This window comes from Psammomys obesus, unplaced genomic scaffold (assembly GCF_907164565.1).
Source record: "Psammomys obesus unplaced genomic scaffold, mPsaObe1.curated_primary_1811, whole genome shotgun sequence".
NCBI lineage: Eukaryota > Metazoa > Chordata > Mammalia > Rodentia > Muridae > Psammomys > Psammomys obesus.
Genome location: NW_026592481.1, coordinates 1,481,316 through 1,500,497, shown reverse-complemented (window position 1 = coordinate 1,500,497; position 19,182 = coordinate 1,481,316). Strand labels below are relative to the sequence as shown.

General features: G+C 41.9%; 1 protein-coding gene across 1 annotated transcript in view; it reads left to right on the top strand.

The window, feature by feature from the left end:
* The first annotated feature begins 699 nt into the window (after positions 1 to 699).
* Prps2 (phosphoribosyl pyrophosphate synthetase 2) overlaps positions 700 to 19,182 on the top strand; it is a 44,537-nt gene continuing 26,054 nt past the window's right edge. The window contains exons 1-2 of the mRNA XM_055613370.1: positions 700 to 931; positions 11,472 to 11,655. Of these exons, the coding sequence (XP_055469345.1) occupies positions 810 to 931; positions 11,472 to 11,655 (306 nt within the window). The 5' untranslated portion in view covers positions 700 to 809. The remainder of the gene's footprint in view (positions 932 to 11,471; positions 11,656 to 19,182) is intronic.

Below are 19,182 nucleotides of genomic sequence, written 5' to 3'. Positions count from 1 at the left end.
TTAGGACTCAAAAGATGGCTCTCATCTACAGAGCAACACACTTTTAAGAACCAGACAGTAAAATTTTCAGGCTTTGTAGACCAAGAGAAAAAAAAAAAAGATATTATGTAGGCATTTATATAATAAGAAAGAAAACGATTTTTCAGCTTTAATTAAAAAAAATCTAAAACAAAAATATTTAAGCTCATTTTTTTAATATACATCTAAATTAACGAGAGAATGGGAATTCTGGTTGGTGGGAAAACCTTTTCCTTAGTCCATTGTCAAAAGTAGTATATGCCATCATATAAAGTGCAAACATGCTTCAGTCTGGTGTTCAGATACAGGCTGCTGTGTGGGCTGGCCTAAGTAGACGCTGGGTGCACTTGAACCCCAGGTATCATCTGTGGGTTCTGAGCTTCCGGGTTGAAAATCAGCTCTTGGCTGAGAGGCACCTCAAGGCCCACTTCATCTGGTTAATTGAATTCCCCACCTAAAGGCAAGTCGGAGCAGTCATGTGTAGAACATGGAGCATACCTACAGAGCAACTGCATCTGGGTGCTTCGGGACCACCCAGAGCTTCATTCACAAACTGCTGCCCAGCCTGCAAGGGCAGAAGCTTCTCCCCAGCCCCCTCCATCAGACTGTTAGGCTGCTCCTCCTCTCTGTGGCTCCTCCCCCAGCACCTCCCCTCCCCTAGGTCAGGCTGGCTCGCTTTCCCGCTCCACCAGCAACAGTGGTGGCAGTAGCAGCAACAGCAGGAGTAGCAGCAATCTGCGTCGCTGTCGCTTTCTCCTTCCCTGAGCGCCCCTCAGTTCCCCAGCGTCACCATGCCCAACATCGTGCTCTTCAGCGGGAGTTCTCACAAGGACCTGTCGCAGCGCGTGGCCGATCGCCTGGGCCTGGAGCTGGGCAAGGTGATCACCAAGAAGTTCAGCAACCGGGAGACCAGGTGGGAGCCTCCCTAGGGTTGAGGCAGGGGCCGGACGCATACCGAGGCGCCCTGCTCTCCCTTCCGGGGCGGGACAGCAGCACTGCGGCTTCAGAGCCAGCGCGGCTGCGCCCAGGGAGAAAGACGTCCAGCAAAGGATTCTTCCCTCCCACCCCCGCCCCAGCCTGGGCACCCTAGAGTTTCTGTGCGTGTCCTTGGCTGTTGTCCCTTTGGTGGCCAGGCCCCCAGCACTCAGACTTTGGCGACCTGTAGACCCTTAGGCACCGCCAGATCCTACCCTGGTGTCTTCAGTCTGGAAGGACGACATCGGAGAGAATCTGAGAGAGTGGGCGCAGCCTGTGGGCATCATATCGGTGTGGGGAATGGTGGGGGCTGGGAGACATCTGTGGATCTCTCCTCAGTTTCGGAGTCTCTGCCAGGCTGAAACCTAGACTCCTCATGCGTGATCAAAAAAGGTTGTGCACAGGTCCCGGGCACTGGGTTTACCTGGAGAACTTTGAAATGCTGTTTCTAGCGTCTAGCAATCAGAGTACTGCCACCTGCTTAGGTGACTCTGGAGCAGCCTGAATGTTGAGCACTGCCATATCCAGAAGGGTGGGCTTGTGTGGGAGTTGGAAAGAATGTGGGAAAGCAGGACGCACGTGTTGAGCACTCTCGACCTTCCTTTGAGTTTGCTGCATCTAATACTGCGAAGTAATAGCTTCTTTGTTTATGGAGCTCAGCTGCGAAGCAACAAGACCCTAGTTTGGCAAAATCTTCACCCATTTCTCACTTTAGATGGTCACCAGTATTCAGTACAGCCAAGAAAGGAGTAGTTGGACTGGAGACTCCTTGTCCCACTGGACCAAAGCCAATTTCTTTTCCCACATTCTGTATAGCACAGTTAACCAACTATACAGTGCACAGTCATAGATAATAATTCTACATTTATCAGAGTTCCAATTCGTTTACAGGTTTACGGGAAAAAGGACTATTGTTCGTAATTACAAAAAATAACTTGAAATGGATAGTAGACAACAATGTCCAATGTAAAACTTTTGAAATTTACAGAAGAAATAAAAAATCCTGTTGATTTAGGGTCAATCGAGAATTTGTTTATGAAATTACGGACATTCTTTGCCTTCTTTTTTAATCTGTGTTTGGTTTTTATTTTTGGGACAGGATTTTTCTATGTATCTGGGCTAGTATTGAACTCACTATGACACCATGTGTCAGAATTACAGATATGTGTGTCACCAGACCCAGCTAAAAGTTAGGTTAATATTAATGACAAAAATTATTTTTCTAAAGGCGATGAGAATTCCACGTGACCTTTTCTATGTGGTAACTCCATTCACACAGCTTGGATGACTGTGGATGGCAGATGGTATTACTGTGTGGACAATTCAGACTAAAGAATGCCACTCTGGAATTGGGGAATGTAGCTCAGTTGGTAGAGTAGCTTGCCAAGTATGCACGAAGTGCTGGATTTGATGTCTTGTACCACATCAAAGCAGTCGCCCACACTATAATCCTGGCACTTGCGTGGAAGAAGCCAGAGAAGCAAGAATTCAAGAGCATCCTTGGCTACACAGTGGGTTGGAGACTAGCTTGGCTACATATTAGACCTTGTCTTTTTTTTTTATATATGTTTTTATTTCTTTTAATTTATTCACTTTTTATTCCAGCTGTAGCCCCCACCCTCATCTCCTCCCAATCGTGCCCACCCTTCTTCCTTCATCTACTCTCATGCCTCTTCCCCAGTCCACTGATAGTGGAGGTCCTCCTCCCCTTCCAACTGGCCCTAGCTTATCAAGGCTCATCCGGACTGTCTTTCATAGTCTTCCTGTGTGGGCTGGTAAGGCTGCTACCTCCCCTCTGGGGGAGGTGATCAAAGAGCCAGCCATTGAATTCATGTCAGGGACAGCCCCTATTCTCCTTACTAGGAAGCCCATTTGGAGACTGCGCTGCCACAAGCTACATTTGTGCAGGGGTTCTAGGTTATCCCCATGCATGGTCCATGGTTGGAGTATCAGTCTCCAGATTTTTTTGGGTTCAGATTTTTTGGTTCTGTTGCTCTCCTTGTGGAACTCCATACCCTTCCAGGGAATGCCCCTCTTCTTTCATAAGATTCCCTGCACGCTGCCCAAAGTTTGGCTATGAGTCTCAGTATCTCCTTTGATAGCCTGCTGGGTATCAGAGGCCTCTGCAGTAGGGTCCTGTCTAGTTCCTTGTTTTCACCTTCGGATGTCTATCCCATTTGCCTTTCTGAATGAGGATTGAGCATCTTACTCAGGATCCTCCTTCTTCCTTTGCTTCTGTAGGTATACAGATTTTAGCATGTTTATCCTATGGTCAAGCAAATGTCCTTGTTCTATACGTGGGCATATTTTGGATATATGCCTAGGAGGGGTATAGCTGGATCTTTAGGAAGCACTATTCCTAATTGTCTGAGAAAGTGCCAGATTGATTTACAAAGTGGTTGTACAAGTTTGCATTCCTACCAGCAATGGAGGAGGTTTTCCCTTTCTCCACATCCTCTCCAGCACGTTTTGTCACTTGAGTTTTTGATCGTAGCCATTCTGATGGGTGTAAGGAAATCTCAGCATCGTTTTGATTTGCATTTCCCTGATGACTAAGGATGTTCAGCCTTTCTTTAAGTGTTTTTCTGCCATTCAGTATTCCTATATAGAGAATTCTCTATTTAGCTCTGTGCAAACTGCTTGGCACTGGCATAGAAACAGGTTGGTGAATCAATAGAATCAAATGGATGACCCAGAAATAAACCCACACACTCAAGGGCACCTGTTTTTTGACAAAGATGCCAAACCATACAATAGAAAAAAGATAGCATCTTTAACAAATGGTGCTGGTCCAACTGGATATCTACATGTAGAAAAATGCAAATAGATGCATATTTATCACCCTGCACAAAACTAAAGTCCAAGTGGATCAAAGACCTCAACATAAAACCAAAGACACTAAACCTGTTAGAAGAAAAAGTGGGGAAGAGCCTTGAGCTCATTGGCACAGAAGACAACATTCTGAACAGAACACCAATAGCACAGGCTCTAAGATCAACAATCAATGAATGGGACCTCATGAAATGGAAAATTTTCTGTAATGCAGAGGACACTGACATCAGAACAAAACGATAGCCTAGGGATTGTGAAAGGATCTTCACCAACCCTATCACTGACAGAGGGCTAATATCCAGAATATATAAAGAATTCAAGAAGTTAAACAGCAACAAATGAAGTAAATGGGGTACAGACCATGTCCTTTTTTAAAGGTCACATTGCTTTTTTTTTTTTTTTTTTTTTTTTTCCATAATGAAGATAGATTCCAGGTCCTCCTGCATGCTAGGTTAGAAGACTCAACTACTGCGCTACATACTACTCCCTTGTTGGAATTTAATATATGGAGTGTGCTCTCGGATTTTAGAGAAGGATGGAGCTAGGTTTGAAAATTCCAGGATTTTGTTAGTCCTTGTCCAAGTTTCAGAAGCTCTGAAAACACTAATCGAATAAGACTCTTTGTAAAGAAGGTGTTGTCATATAAATAAAGGAAACATTTCTGCATAGAGCAAGATTCGAAATTAAGTAAGGCAACCCTTATTATCTTAGTGCAGCACAATTCTTTGCTGCAAATCTAGATGAGTCTGTTGCTGGGTTAGCACTGGATTTCTGCTATAAATCCTGTATTGGCTGTTAGGTGAAACTCACTCAGGTGTTCAAGTGTAATTGTTCATACATTCATTTTACATAAAAAGCAGACTTGTTTTTGTTTTTCTTTTAGCCATGCTTGATCATTACAAATCATAAGGTGTTGAAGATCCCCCAGCTCAATTTTACATTTCTTTTGTTGGTTGGGTTGAGTTTTTGTTTGGTTTGTTGTGGTTGTTTATTTGCTTTCACTTTTTTTGAGTCAAGGTCTCCTGTAGTCTGGGCAGATCCGGACCTCAGGAAGTAAGTCTGGCCTTGATTTCATGATCTTCCTGCCTTCATCTTCCACACACTTGGATTGCAGATTAAATGTACAGTGAGACTTTGCTACATTTTATGTTTCTATCATAGAGAAAAATTTTAAAGGTTACTGTGGTAAATTTTCTCATGAACTACACAGGGACAGAAGTTGATTTTTACACACAGTCCTCAAATTGGGTGTTCCTGTTTGGTTGTAGTGATAAGACAACAAAGGGCTAAAGAAAATAGATTCAATGTATATAAGGTACTCTTTCTTCAGTGCCTCTTACTGAGTGAGGATCAGAAGTCTGTATGCTGTGCCCCGGCCCTCCCTCCACACCTCATTTCCTAGTTTTCACTTTTGTTGTTTTTGTTTTTATTTGTTTTTGAGACAGGGTTTCTCTGTGTACCCTTGGCTGTCCTGGACTTAGACCAGGTTGGCCTCATACTCAAGATCCACCTGACTCTGCCTTCCTGAGTGCTAGGATTACAAGTGTGCACCACCGCATCCTATTCCTAGTTTTCTTTTCTTATTTTTTAAAATAAATTTTATTTATTTACTTTATGTGTCTGAGAGTTTTTTTTTTTCCTATGTATATTCTGTGTAATATGTGTGAGCCTAGTGCCTGCGGAGTTAAGAAGAGGATATCAAATCCCCTGGAACTGGGGTTAAATGTAAGTGTAAGCCACCATATTGGTGCTGGGACTTGAACATGGGTCCTTCAAGAGAGCAGCCAGTGCTCTTAACTGCTGAGTCATCACTCCAGCCCCCTCTCCCAATTTTTTGTTGTTGTTCTTTTTCTCTGTGTAGCCTTGGATGTTTTGGACTCACTCTGTAGAACAGGCGGGCCTTGAACTCACAGAGATCCACCTGCCTCTGCCTTCCCAAATGCTAGGATTACAGGGGTCCACCACCACACCCGGTACCTAGTTTTCTTAAAAGCTAGTTAATCAGACAGGCACTCTTCCACTTTTACCTTCTAATCTTTGAATTATTTCCATTGTGAAGAAGGAAGTCATTCTAGCGTCTCTCCTGATCCCAGGAAATTTTCTATGACTTGGAGACAGTGTTCATGACGGTATCCCAGGTCCTTGTAGTATTTTGTCCCCACTAATTTACTGCTGTCAGGGTCCTTACCTGTAACACTGGACTCAGTGTTCAAGTTACTGCCATTTAACAAATCACCAAGAACTCAACAGCTTAAAGCAATCAATGTTTATTTGGCTTCCAGACCTGAAGTTTGTGCAGATCAAAGCAAGAAAGACTTGTTTCTGTCTCCATTGGTGGCAGCTAGGGTGGTTACTGGGGCCTCATTTATGAAGACAGCTAACCCACATGGCTGGTAAGTTTGCCTAGCTTCTGTCTGGATGTTTAACTAAGAATCACTCTACAGGGCTACTTGGGTCTCCTTCTAGCATAGAAGCTGTCTTCCATGAGGGAGAGTTTCAACAGACAGGAAATAGTTAAGTACCAGTCTGTTAGGGCCTGGGCTTAGAAGTTAGCATACCATTACCTCTATAACATTGTTTTTTTTTTTTGTTTGTTTTTTTGTTTTTTTGCAGGGGAGGGGGGGTTCACACACAGTGCCCTCTTACATCTAGGGAAAGCATCTAGATTCCAGTGAAGGGACCGAGATCCTGTTCAATAGTAGAAAGAAGTGATATAAAATATGCAACCATCCTTTAAGTTGCCAAGGCCAATCAACAGTCATATGCAGCCACCTTCTTCTCTGAGGTTCTCTTGCCCTTGGGCTGATTCACACAACTGATTAGATTCCTACACTACTGATTGGGGTGTGGAGGTCATTGCAAGTAGAGGCAAAACTGGCTTTAAAAGAAATGTTTCCATGGTGTTTTCTGTACTCCCCTGATCTTTTAGTCACAGGAGGATTGCAGTTTCTTAGTGAGGAAAGGCAGGCCAAAGTGTGATCTTGTGGAATAAACAGCCCTAAGACGAGGAATTGGAAAACTTTCTGTAAAGAGCCAGATAGTAAATATTTTAGGCATTGTGGGCCACATATAGTCTCTGGTACTATTACATCTTACAGATCTATAAGCTGCATAGGGTCAGCAGGGCTGCCTTCCCTCCTGAAGCTTCATGGGAAACTATTCTCTTGCCTTTTTTAGCTTTCTTTTTTTTTTTTCTTACAGTCTCATGTAGTCCAGGCTAGCCCTGAGTTTATGATGGCCTTGAATTTCTTCTGTCTCTACAGCCCAAGTACTGTGATCACAGATGTGTGACACCATACCTGGTTTTACCTTACTTGTGGGGATCAAACTCGGGGCTTCATACATATTTGTTATGTACTTTACTAATTAAGCTATAGTCCCAGTCCACTTTTCAGTTCTGTAGGTACCCCACAGCCCTGGGATCTTGAGACCTTTAGCAAGAGAGGATCTCTGACTTGCTTTAGTCTTCACATATCTTTCTCCTCTTCTAGTCTTCCTTTTTCATTTTGAAGACCAGCTGGGATCGAATGGGGCAAATTTAAATAGTTATGTGTGACCTTTCTGTTTTAAGATCAGCTGATTCACATGCTTCATTCCATCCGAATATGTGCATCTTTTGCCATATAATCTAATATATTAAAAGGATTAGGGTTTCAGTTTCTTTGGAAGGTGTTCATTACTGGGACTATGTTAGTTGGGGGGGGTGGATCATACTAAAACAGTCTGTGTGCTGTATTTTGTCAGCCCCTGAGCTATGTAATACTTGCCTTCCAAATTAAATTATCTCTATGCTGGGTGTAATTTTGTTAAATTTTAAATTATCTGTGTGCACGTATGTGCATATGAATGCTATGACACGTGTAGCTGACAGAGAACAACTTGGAGGAGTCAATTCTCTTCTTGTACTAGAAAATGGATGGTTCATGTTTTTGCCATCCTTCTAGCTGGAACCCAAACTTCTGGGTGCTTCTCCTGTCCAAGCCTCCCACTTTGCTGTAGGAGTTCTGGGGTTACAGATGCAAGCCACCACATCCAGCTTAATATATGGGTTCCAGAGACTGAACACAGGTTGTCAGGCCTGTGCACCACCTACCTTTATTTACCTAGCTACTTCAGTAGCCCAAGAATCGTATTCATTCTTTAGCACTCAAAATAAGGAGATATATTCCAGTTTCTTTCTGTTCCTTTCACCAGTACTGTAGCATCCATAAGAGAAAGCCTTATGCAGGGAGGAGTGTGATCAAATATTCAAGCTCATTTTCAGAGCACAGCATGGTGGATCATGCCTATAATCCTAGCACTTAGAAGAGGAAGGGAGGAAGAAGAGGAGTTCAGAGACATGTTGGCTGGGACTATAAGTGTGCACCACCACACCAGATTCTGATGCTGTATTTTTAAGTGGCTGTATTCAGGTGAGCACAGTGAAGTTTTCTGTATTCATTTTTTTCAGTCTAGAGGATGGAATCCAGTGTTTCACGTCTATTTATGCAAATCTTCTATCACTGAACTACATGCACAGCCCTAGTTTTCTGCATTCTATTTTCAATATAAGAAGTTACACAGATACAAAATACACATACTGTGCATAGCACCCCAATTATATTGAATTTTTCCAACTATTGGATCAGGATTGCCATTTTAAAACAAGAGTCTTACCAAAGCTGATGCAATTCTTTATTTTGCGATACTCTGTACCAGGATGCATGATGTTTTCCTGCTGTGTGCTAGCCAGATAACATGGATAGGCTGACTCCCATGCTGAATACCCCAAATTCTATAACTTCAAGTTCAGAAACTTTCAGAATCGTGGTTTTCAAAAAGTTGGCTTCTACTAACTCTTTCTCCAGGAGCTACAGTATAAAAACTAGCAAAACAAGGAAGTATACCATAAAAGGAAATAGAAAGTGAGAAATGGAGTGCAGCAAAGAGGTAGAGAGAATTCCTAAGGCAGCTGGGCCATTCTTGTCATCCACTTGTGGGTAGGATGTGGAGATGGACTTGAAGACTGATGCTAAGAGACTGAAATTGTTAATTGGCTGTGAGGGATGGAATCTGAATGTGTAATAAATGGAAAGTTCAGCAGAGGAAAGGCTATGATAAAAGTGGGACACACACATCCAAACTCACAAAAAAATAAAATGTTGAATTTAGTTTACCTTCTGGCTCAGCTCTGAGCATCATTTCCAGAGTTCACATGTAGCAGTCAATATTTAGCTTGAATACTGATCTGTATGGACATGATGGTGAGGTGGGAAGTGGTGATCTGTGTAATGGGGCCAAGAGGAAGAGGTGTTATATCCTCATCTTCCATACTGAGAAGTCAATACTTGATACCTCATGAAGGAACAAGATTTGAGTTGTGATTGGTAGCTGGAGACTTGAAAATAAACCTCTATCTAAAACGCCATCAAAGGTTGAAATTGCTTGTCTCCAGGCTGTTTAACTGCTATAAATGAGTCTTACGGAATGTGTGTGTATGTGTGTATGTGTGTGTGTGTGTGTGTGTGTGTGTGTGTGGTGTGGTGTGTATGTGCATGTGTGTGTGAAAGAGAGAGACAGACAGAGTGACAGAGACGCTACTAGTTCTTACTCTGTAGTCCAGGCTGGCCTGGAACTCAAAGGAATGCTCTTACCTCAACATCCTGAGTACTGGGTTCATGATTTAATTGCTGATTGTGTGTAGGGGGGTGTGCATTATCTGTAAATGTTTCTGTGGTCATGTACATGTAGAGGCAACAGGCAGTGTAAGATGTTATCCTCCATCCCCTTTGCTTTACTTTTTGAGACAGTGACTCTCACTGAACTATTCAGTGGGCTTCCTTGCTGGCCACTGAGCTCTAGGGATCTGCTGTCTCTGCTCCTCTAGAACTGGGGTTAATGTGTGCCATTGCACCTGGCATTTATTTTATTTGTTTGTTTGGTTTTTTATCTTTTTGCTTTTTTTAAATTTAATGTTGATTCTGGGGAGGCAAAGTCAAGTCCTCTGTTTGTGCTGCAAGCACATTACCAACTTAGCCATCTCTCCAGCTTCCGTGATTTGAATTTTTAAGACAATATCCATTCTTAACTTTAATAATAGAAAAACTACCATAAGGAATTCATCAGAAAAGGCCTGGAACTTAGAAAGGCTCCTTGCAAGATCAGCTCTTGGCTGGCCTATGGAAACTGAGCTCTTACAAGGATTCCCACACCATTCTTTGGTAAGAATGGTTCGTTATGTATGAACTCTTTTAACAGCTAGGAAAGAAGGTGGCTTACACTGAACTACTGTACTATTGCCTGCCTGGTGTGGAACTAGCATTTTGATATGCACTAGGCAGCGGGTGATGACAGGACCAGCTTCCAATAAATAACACTAGTCCTTAAGTCTGTAAGTCTTCCCTAGTAGACAACACTTCCCAGAAGTCACAGGTCATTGCTGGAGACTTTTAGCTGAACAGTTTGAGCTGCACTTCTGTGACTCTTCTGGGGGAAAATGCTTGGGAGTTTATAACTGGATTCCTTCATGTACTTTTCCCTTTGCTGATTTAGTTCCGTGTCCATGCCATCTTATAAGTCACAGTCAAGATTATGACTATGAGCTGAGTCCCATGATTGGATCAGCTGGATTGCTGAAGTTGGAAGTGGTCTCAGGGAGTCTGGGAGACTATGATATTAACCAATGTAGTGATGGCTAGTTTTTAATTGTCAAACTGACAGAATCTAGGATCACCTGGGAGATGGGCCTCTGAGCTAGTTTGTAGGGAATCTTTTAATTTTTTTTATTTATTACAGTTTATTCAATTTGTATACTAGCTCTAGCCCCTCCCAATCCTTCCCTCCCTCCTTCCTCTCCCATGCCCTCTCCCCAGTCCACTGATCGAGGAGGTCTTCCTCCTTTTCCATCTGACCCTAGCCTATCAAGTCTCATCATGGCTGTCTGCATTGTCTTCCTATGTGGCCTGGTAAGGCTGCCCCCACCCGAGGGGGAGGTGATCAAAGAGCCAGCCACAGAGTTCATGTCAGAGATAGTACCTCTTCCCCTTACTAGGGAACCCAGTTGGAGACTGAGCTGCCACAGTCTACTTCTGTGCAGGGGTTCTAGGTTATTTCCATGAATGGTCCTTGGTTGAAGTGTCAGTCTCATACCCCTGGGCCCGGATTTTTTGATTCTGTTGCTCTCTTGTGGATATCCTGTCCCCTCCAGGTCTTTCTATCTCCCCCTTCTTTCAAAAGATTCCCTGCACTCTCCCCAAAGTTTGGCTATGAGCCTCAGCATCTGCTTTAATACCCTGCTGGCTAGAGTCTATCAGAGGACTTCTGTGGTAGGCTCCTGCCCTGTTCTGTAGGGAATCATCTTAATTGTGTTAACTGAGATAGAAAGGCCCACCCACAGTGTGTAGCACCATTCCCTGGCTGGGCCCTGGCACCCTGTAATGGGGAAAGGGAGCCAAGAAGCAGCATGCATTCATCACTCTCTGCTTTTCAGATGAGAGTGCAGTATGCTCAGCTGTTTCAAGGTCCCTTCATCTTAGGTTCCCAGCCATGATGGGATTTACCTTGCACTGTGGAGCCAAAATAAACTCCTCCCTCCTTAAGTTGCTTTTCTTAGAGTCCTTTTAAACATCAACAAGAAAACTAAGACAAATGGTGTTGTTCTTTTTTAGCGTTGAGATTGGTGAAAGTGTGAGAGGGGAGGATGTCTACATCATCCAGAGCGGCTGTGGGGAAATTAATGACAACCTAATGGAGCTACTCATCATGATCAGTGCATGCAAGATTGCGTCTTCATCCAGGGTAACTGCCGTGATACCCTGCTTCCCGTATGCCAGGCAAGATAAAAAGGACAAGGTAAGGAGAGGTTCGTCTTGACCTAAACCTGCTGTGCTCACCACAGTTTTCTCACCTACTGCCTTCATTAGACTATCCAGAAGTATTGTAAATATGTGCCCTCATGTTGTCTGTTTCAGATTTGTCATTGAACCCATCATATGTATCAACACAGGCAATGAATGTTTTCAAAGGCATTTAACTACCATTATCATTATCCTTGTTATGATAGTTTTATAAGGTGGTATATAGAGGTAAATGCAAACACACACACACACACACACACACACACACAATACACCTCAGTTAGCACAAGTGAACTGAAGACCATCTAAAGTACCTCACTGCCTTGGATCAAAGTGAAGACTCCAATTGCAATATTGTGTTCTTGGAAGTGGTTTCCATTGTAAGACTCTAGGTAAAAGGGCCATAGGGCACCTGTATTGTTACTTCCAACTGCCTGTGAGTCCACAGTGGACCCTTTCTTTTTAGCCTTGTAAGAGAACAATTATATTACTTATTATTTTTAGCAAAATTCCCATAAGTGTAGGCTCTGTAATTTTCCAGGAGAAGCTGAAGGAAATACAGTTGTTCTTAGCCTTTATGACACATTAGAGACGGTTGGTTAGGGGTTTCATTACAAATTACCATGAGCTGGGCAGATTTATGGAGAGAAAATTATTCTTTAGAAGTTCACAAAGCAGATGTCTGAGGTCAAGATGTGTCCGTGCCGTACTTGCTCTAAGGGAGTATCCTTCCTGCCTCTTCCAGCTCCCCAGGCATTCAGGCTTCTCTTGATCAGGGGCCTTATTGTTTCCATCTCTGCTTTTGTCTTCAAGACACTTGTCTGTATATGTGACACTGTAACTAAATTTAAGGCCATCCTCAATCAGGATGATCATATCTCATGATCCTTCATTAAGTATATCTACAACAAAGATTCTACATTTGAGTGACATTAATAAGTTCTGAGGGTCAAGATATAGACATATATTTTTAGAAGTCTTTATTCAATCCACCATAATTTTATACAGCCTCCTCTAAGACTCTAGGGGACGATCATTCCTGCCTTGCCCAGTAGCTCCAGGCAGTCTCCTTGTTCTGGCTACATTCCTTCAGGTTCCACCTATGTCCTCTATAGCATGGTTTCTCTTCTAGTTCTGCCACCACTTCAATCACTTATAAGGACAGAATCATTGGATTTTGGTCCAAGCTTATCCAAAATGACCTCATTTCAGTATCTTTATATTAATAGCATCTGCAAAAACCTTTCTACATTGAGATCCCATTCCAGACTCATGGGCAAGTATGAATTTGGGGAGACAATATCATTTGCCTCATGACAGTGATTAAATTAAAGCTACTGTTTCAAAACAGAACTCATGATTCCCATGGATTTGAAACATAAAATAAAACAAAATAAGCTGTACAAACATTTATATACTAAGATCTCCTTGGATATTAATTCAACATCCTCAGGAATGGTTCCCAGAGTCTGTAATGAACACAGCTAGTTATTCAGTGTATCGATAAAATGTGATAGGAAGAATTTCAGTCAGTACTCAAGACATGATCTACCTTATATGGATAGAAGAGTCAGCCTATTTTTTTCTATAAATCTCCAACTTTTATTGCAGCTACCCAACAGTGTGCCTTAAAAACAGGCATAGAGGACAATGTATAAATGAGTGTTGTGGGGAGAAGGAGGATGGACAGGGTGGTAGGGTAGGTGGGAGCTGAAAGTGGTTAGTATTAGCATGCATGTGTGAAATTGTAAAACAAGTCAAAATTAAAATGTATTTATAGACACTCGTGAATTCCTTTTTTTTTATATGCCATTTAGTATTATTTTCATTTCCTCCAATTATTTACACATTCAAAAGAAACTTAGTAGCTCATAAACAGTACCCAAACATGTGCCAGGCCAGATTTGGTTCACAAGCCACACCTTGACTTAGAGTACTGCTTAGATTTATAATTAGTTTTGTGTTACTGTAACTAAAGGATCTGTGCTGAGTAACTGATAAAATAAAGGGGCTTATTGAGTAAAGATGGAAAATACAAAAACTAGACTTTGGCTTCGTGGCAGGTGTTCAGAATATGACAGAAAAAAGAATTAATCACATGTAGAAGGGAAATGTGTTTGAAAGAAACAACAGAGTGGGTATGGATCAGTTTCATGCTTTTTATTACACCCCATTCTTGTAGGAAGTTGCTCAATGAGATGGTTAATTTTATTTGTAAACCTGACACAACCTAGAATATCCCAAGAAGAGAAACCTAATGAGGGATTATTAGGTTAGGTTTCTCTGTGGGCCTGTTTTTTGGGGATTGTCTTGATTACATTAATTCAGGTTGGGAGATCCAGTGTGAAAGTGGGTGGCATCATTCCTTTCACTTGGGTCCTGGGTTGAATAGAAGAAAAGTGAGCTGAGTATAAGCATGCATCCATTCATTCATTCTTCTCTGTCGTTGAAGTCCTTGACCCCACAGCTTCCCCAGGATGATGCACTGTATCCTAGAGTTGTGAGTTAATTAAAACCCTTCACCCCTTAAATTGTTTTTGTCAGGGAACTGACTGGCAAGGGGCTTGATATATTGTTAACATGATTACTTTGAATCAAGTTCTCTTCTTGTAGGTTTTGTATTTTGTGTTTGGCTGGGGGATAATGTTACATAGTGGCTTCTTTAGGAAATTTTGGCTTTACATGGGTACTGTCCTCTTGGGGGGCATATGTTGGGATTCCAGATTCTTCTTTAAGAAATACAAATGCCCAGACACATTTGGTGTTTGTTGTTGACATGCTGATACATGGTAACCTTTTCTAAAGTAGTATTTGCTAACTTCTTTTTTACTCCCAACTAATGATAGAGAATCCACCTCTGCCTGCCAGGTGCCCCTTGAATTGCAGGAAATGTTTATGACTTCTGGTCTCTGTCCCCTGATTGCGAGCACTCGCTTCTAGCTATTATGCCAGCAAAAAGAGCTCTGTGGGTTTCTTAAAACACCAGTAACTTTTTTTTTAATTACGTTGTGTATGTGTGTGTGAGAGCCCACACATACATGAAGGTCAGGACAACTCCAGGGATTAAACACATGTCATTAAGTTTGGTGGCAAATATCTTTACAAACGCAGTCATCTCACCCCACCCTCTTCCACCCCCAGTGACCTTAGTTGTTTTTCGGAACTCCACTGTGTGGCCAGCTGTCTACCAGTTTCCCCATTGTTAGACATTTAGGTATGTTTTCCATTTTGTGCCATGTTGGACATGTGTCCCATGCTTTTGCAAACTTAGCTGCTAATACACAAGATAAGACTATCATCAAGCAGCAAGGCTAGGATGACATTTGAGAGACTATGAGTATAGCTCAGAAACTGTCACTGTTAGAGAAAAGAGGCAACCATTAGAGGGTTTCATTTTTTTAGCACCCCTGCAACAAATGACTGCAAACAGAATGACTTAAAACAGCAGCAGTGTATTCTCTTACAACTCTTTAGTCCAGCATTGCCAAATCAGGTACCAACATTCCAACTGTACCAATGGGTAATAATGAGGTCGGTGATGGATGAGGAGAGCATTTTCAGACTTGGTTAAGCTTTGACATAGTACAGGTTTCCTCTCATTGATTGCTTCCAACAGGGCATGCTAGAGATTAAAAGGAAACCAGAGGCTGACTCTACCAGGAAACAAGTGTCCACTCCACACACTGTTCTCTGGTCACGTCTAAGGGAGTCAAGACCCAAGGGTTGCTAAGGAGCCATGACTTTCTTTCTTTTTATGCTTACTTAAGTGTGCATGTGTGTTTGTCTTTGTGTGTTTATATATGTGCCACAGTACATTTGTAAAGGTCAGAGGACAAATTTGTGGAGTCAGTTTTCTCCTTCCACTTTTATGTGAGTCCAGCTCAGGCTTACGTAGCAAGCACCTTCCCCTACTGAGCTACCTGGCTAACCCCTACAACCATGACTTCTAATGGATCTGAGTAGTCCATCGAACTATCATAAGGAAACAGTTTCATTCTCTCATCCAGTTTAATCTGTTAACCTGTCATTCAAGTTACACCATTTGTATTCTCTAAACTTCTAAAAACTGATGGCTTCCTTTAGACCATGCAGCTTAGCTTGATGTTGAGAAACTGCTCGGTGGGCAATGAGGATTTAGTAAGATAAATAAGCGGTGTCCAGAACCTGGTAGCGTACTACTTCATCTCTTAGCCTACTGTTACCATTTCCCAGTATCTGGGGACCCTGAGAACACCAACCGTGATGTGAGATGGAGAAAGGTATTTCCCCACACACACACACTTATGAAGGGAGAAAACCAGGTGGTATTTGAATGTCATAGAAAGCCATGTGCTAAACTTAATCTCTGGACCTAGACAGAATATTCTTGTTGGCTACAGGAGGAACTCTGGGCAGCCTTCCCAGGCTGCCTATTGTTCTTTTCTCTGCCTTTTGGGAATGTATTGCCCATGGCCTCTAATAGCACTGTGAAATTCTGTGTAATTGCCTCTACCAAGAAGTACTAGCTGAAAGAGGCCAGAAAAATCTCAAGGCTGTAAACCATCTTCCAAACTTGTCTCATTTGTTTTTACCCTTAGTGCTATGTCTACTGAAAGGTTTGTTTGCTGTTGATTTGTAAGTGCCAGAACTCAAGGGCAGCTTTTCACAGGAAAGAAACAGTCTCATTAAAGACCACTTAACACAATAGAATATTCACATGGGAAACTGACAATGATGTCATAGTAATTGACAGAGGAGTAATGTAAGCCCTTGAGTTGTGGCTTTACAATGAGGTGGGCTAAGCTTTCAACTCCAACACCACTATTCACCCAGTTTGTCCTTTTCAAAAGTTACTTAAACTCTGCACCTTCAGTTTCCTTATTGTAGACTAAGGAGCATCTTAGTTACTATGGATGGCCTGTCATACACATGTAGGTGAGCCCATTTAATGGTTGTTGTGACAGCTCAACTTCTCTCATTTTAGTGTAGAAACTGCCATAGCCAATATGCAAATGAATGGGTATGACTGTGTGCCAATGGTGCGTTAGTTATGCATACTGAAGAACTGGTTTTTAAGTCACATTCTCTTTTTATCTTTTTATTTATTACAATTTATTTACTTTGTACCCACTTGTAGTCCCCTCCCTAATCCCCTCCCAATCCTGCCTTCCCTGCCAATTCTCCTGCCATGCCCCTCCCCAAGACTGCTGATAGGGGAGGTCCTACTCCCCTTCCATTTGACCCTAGCCTATCAGGCCTCATTAGGAGTAGCTGCTTTGTCTTTCTCTGTGGCCTGGTAAGGCTGATCCCCCTTCAGGGGGAGGTGATCAAAGAGCCAGGCACTGAGTTTATGTCAGAGACAGCAACTGTTCCCCTTACTAGGGTACCCACATGGACACTTACCTGTCATGGGCTACATCTGTGCAGGGGTTCTAGGTTATCTCCATGCATGATCATTGGTTGGAGTATCAGTCTCAGAAAAGACTGATGGACCCAGGTTTTTTGTTGTTGTTGTTGTTCTGTTAGTCTCCTTGTGGATCTCCTGTTCCTTCCAGATCTTTCTATCTCCCACTCTTTTCATAAGATTCCCTTCACTCTGCCAAAAGTTTGGCCATGACTTTCAGCATCTACTTTAATATCGTGTTGGGTAGTCTTTCAGAGGCCCTCTGTGGTAGGCTGCTCTCCTGTTCCCTGTTTCTCCCACATTCTATAGCTCTCTCATTTGCCCTTCTGAATGAGGATTGAGCATCTAACCTCCCTCTTGTTTAGCTTCTTTAGATGTATACATTTTAGTATGTTTATCCTATACCATAGGTCTAATATCCACTTATAAGTATATAACACGTGTGTCTTTCTGCTTCTGGGATACCTCACTCAGGAGGATCTTTTCTAGTCCCCACCATTTGCCTGAAAATTTCATCATTTCCTTGTTTTTAATTGCTGAGTAATATTCCATTGTGTAAATGAACCACAATTTCTGTATCCATTCCTCCATTGAGGGAATCTGGATTGTTTCCAGATTCTGGATGTTATGAATAAAGCTGCTATGAACATGATTGTGCAAATGTCATTGTATGCTTGAGCATATTTTGGATATATGTTTAAGAGTGCGTATAGCTGGATCTTGAGTTAGCACTATTCTTAATTGTCTGAGAAAGCACCAGATTGATTTCCAAAGTGGTTGTACAAGTTTCCATTCCCACCAGCAATGGAGGATGGTTCCTTTTTCTGCACAACCTCTTTAGCATGTGTTGTCACTTGAGGTTTTGATCTTAGCCATTCCATGGTAGTAGGGTGAAATCTCAGGGTCATTTTGATTTGTATTTCCCTGATGACTAAGGAAGTTGAGCATTTCTTTAAGTGTTTCACTCCAATTCGATATTCCTCTATTAAGAATTCTCTGTTTAACTCTGTACCTTATTTTTGAATTGGATTACTTGATTTGTTGCTTTTTACCTTCTTGAGGTCTTTATACATTCTGGATATTAGCCCTCTGTCAGATATAGGGTTAGTGAAGATCCTTTCCCAATCAGTAGGGTGTCTTTTTTTTCTGATGACAGTATCCTTTGCTTTAAAGCTTTTCAGTTTCATGAGGTCCCATTTATTGATTGTTGATCTTAGAGCCTTTGCTGTTGGTGTTCTGTTCAGGAAGCTGTCTCCTGTGCCAATGAGTTCAAGTTTATTCCCCACTATTTCTTCTAACAGGATCAGCCTGTCTGGTTTTATTTTGATCCACTTGGACTTTAGTTTTGTGTAGGGATATAAGTTTGGATTTATTTGCATTTTTCTACATGTAGCTATCCACTTAGACCAGCACTATTTGTTGAAAATGTTGTCTTTTTTCCATTGTACGGTTTTGGCTTCTTTGTCAAAAATCCAGTGTCCATAGTTTTGTGGGTTCATTTCTGGGTCTTCTATTGGATTCTGTTGATCCACTAGCCAGTCTCTATGCCAGTACCATGCAATTTTTATAACTGTTGCTCTATGTACAGCTTGAGATTGGGGATGGAAATACCTCCAGAAGATCTTTTATTGTAGAGGATTGCTTTAGACATTCTGGTTTTCTTGTTATTCCATATGAAGTTGAGAATTTTTCTTTCATGGTCTGTAAAGAATTGTGTTGGTAATTTTATGGGAATTGCATTGAATCTGTAGATTGTTTTTGGTAAGATGGCCATTTTTACTCTGTTAATCCTGCGGAGCCATGAGCATGGGAGATCTTTCCATCTTCTGATATCTTCTATTTCTTTCTTCAGAGACTTGAAGTTTTTTTAATGCAAGTCTTTGACTTCCTTGGTTAGATTTACACCAAGGTAATTTATGTCATTTTTGGCTATAGTGAAAGGTGTTGTTTCCCTAATTTCTTTCTTGGCCCTTTTGTCTTTTGTATACAGAAGAGCTACAGATTTTTTTTTTGAGATAATTTTGTATCCAGCCACTTTCCTGAAGGTGTATACCAGCTGTAGGGGTTACCTAGTAGTATTTTGGGGGTCATTCATGTATACTTTCATATCATCTGCAAATAGTGACTTCTTCTTTTCCA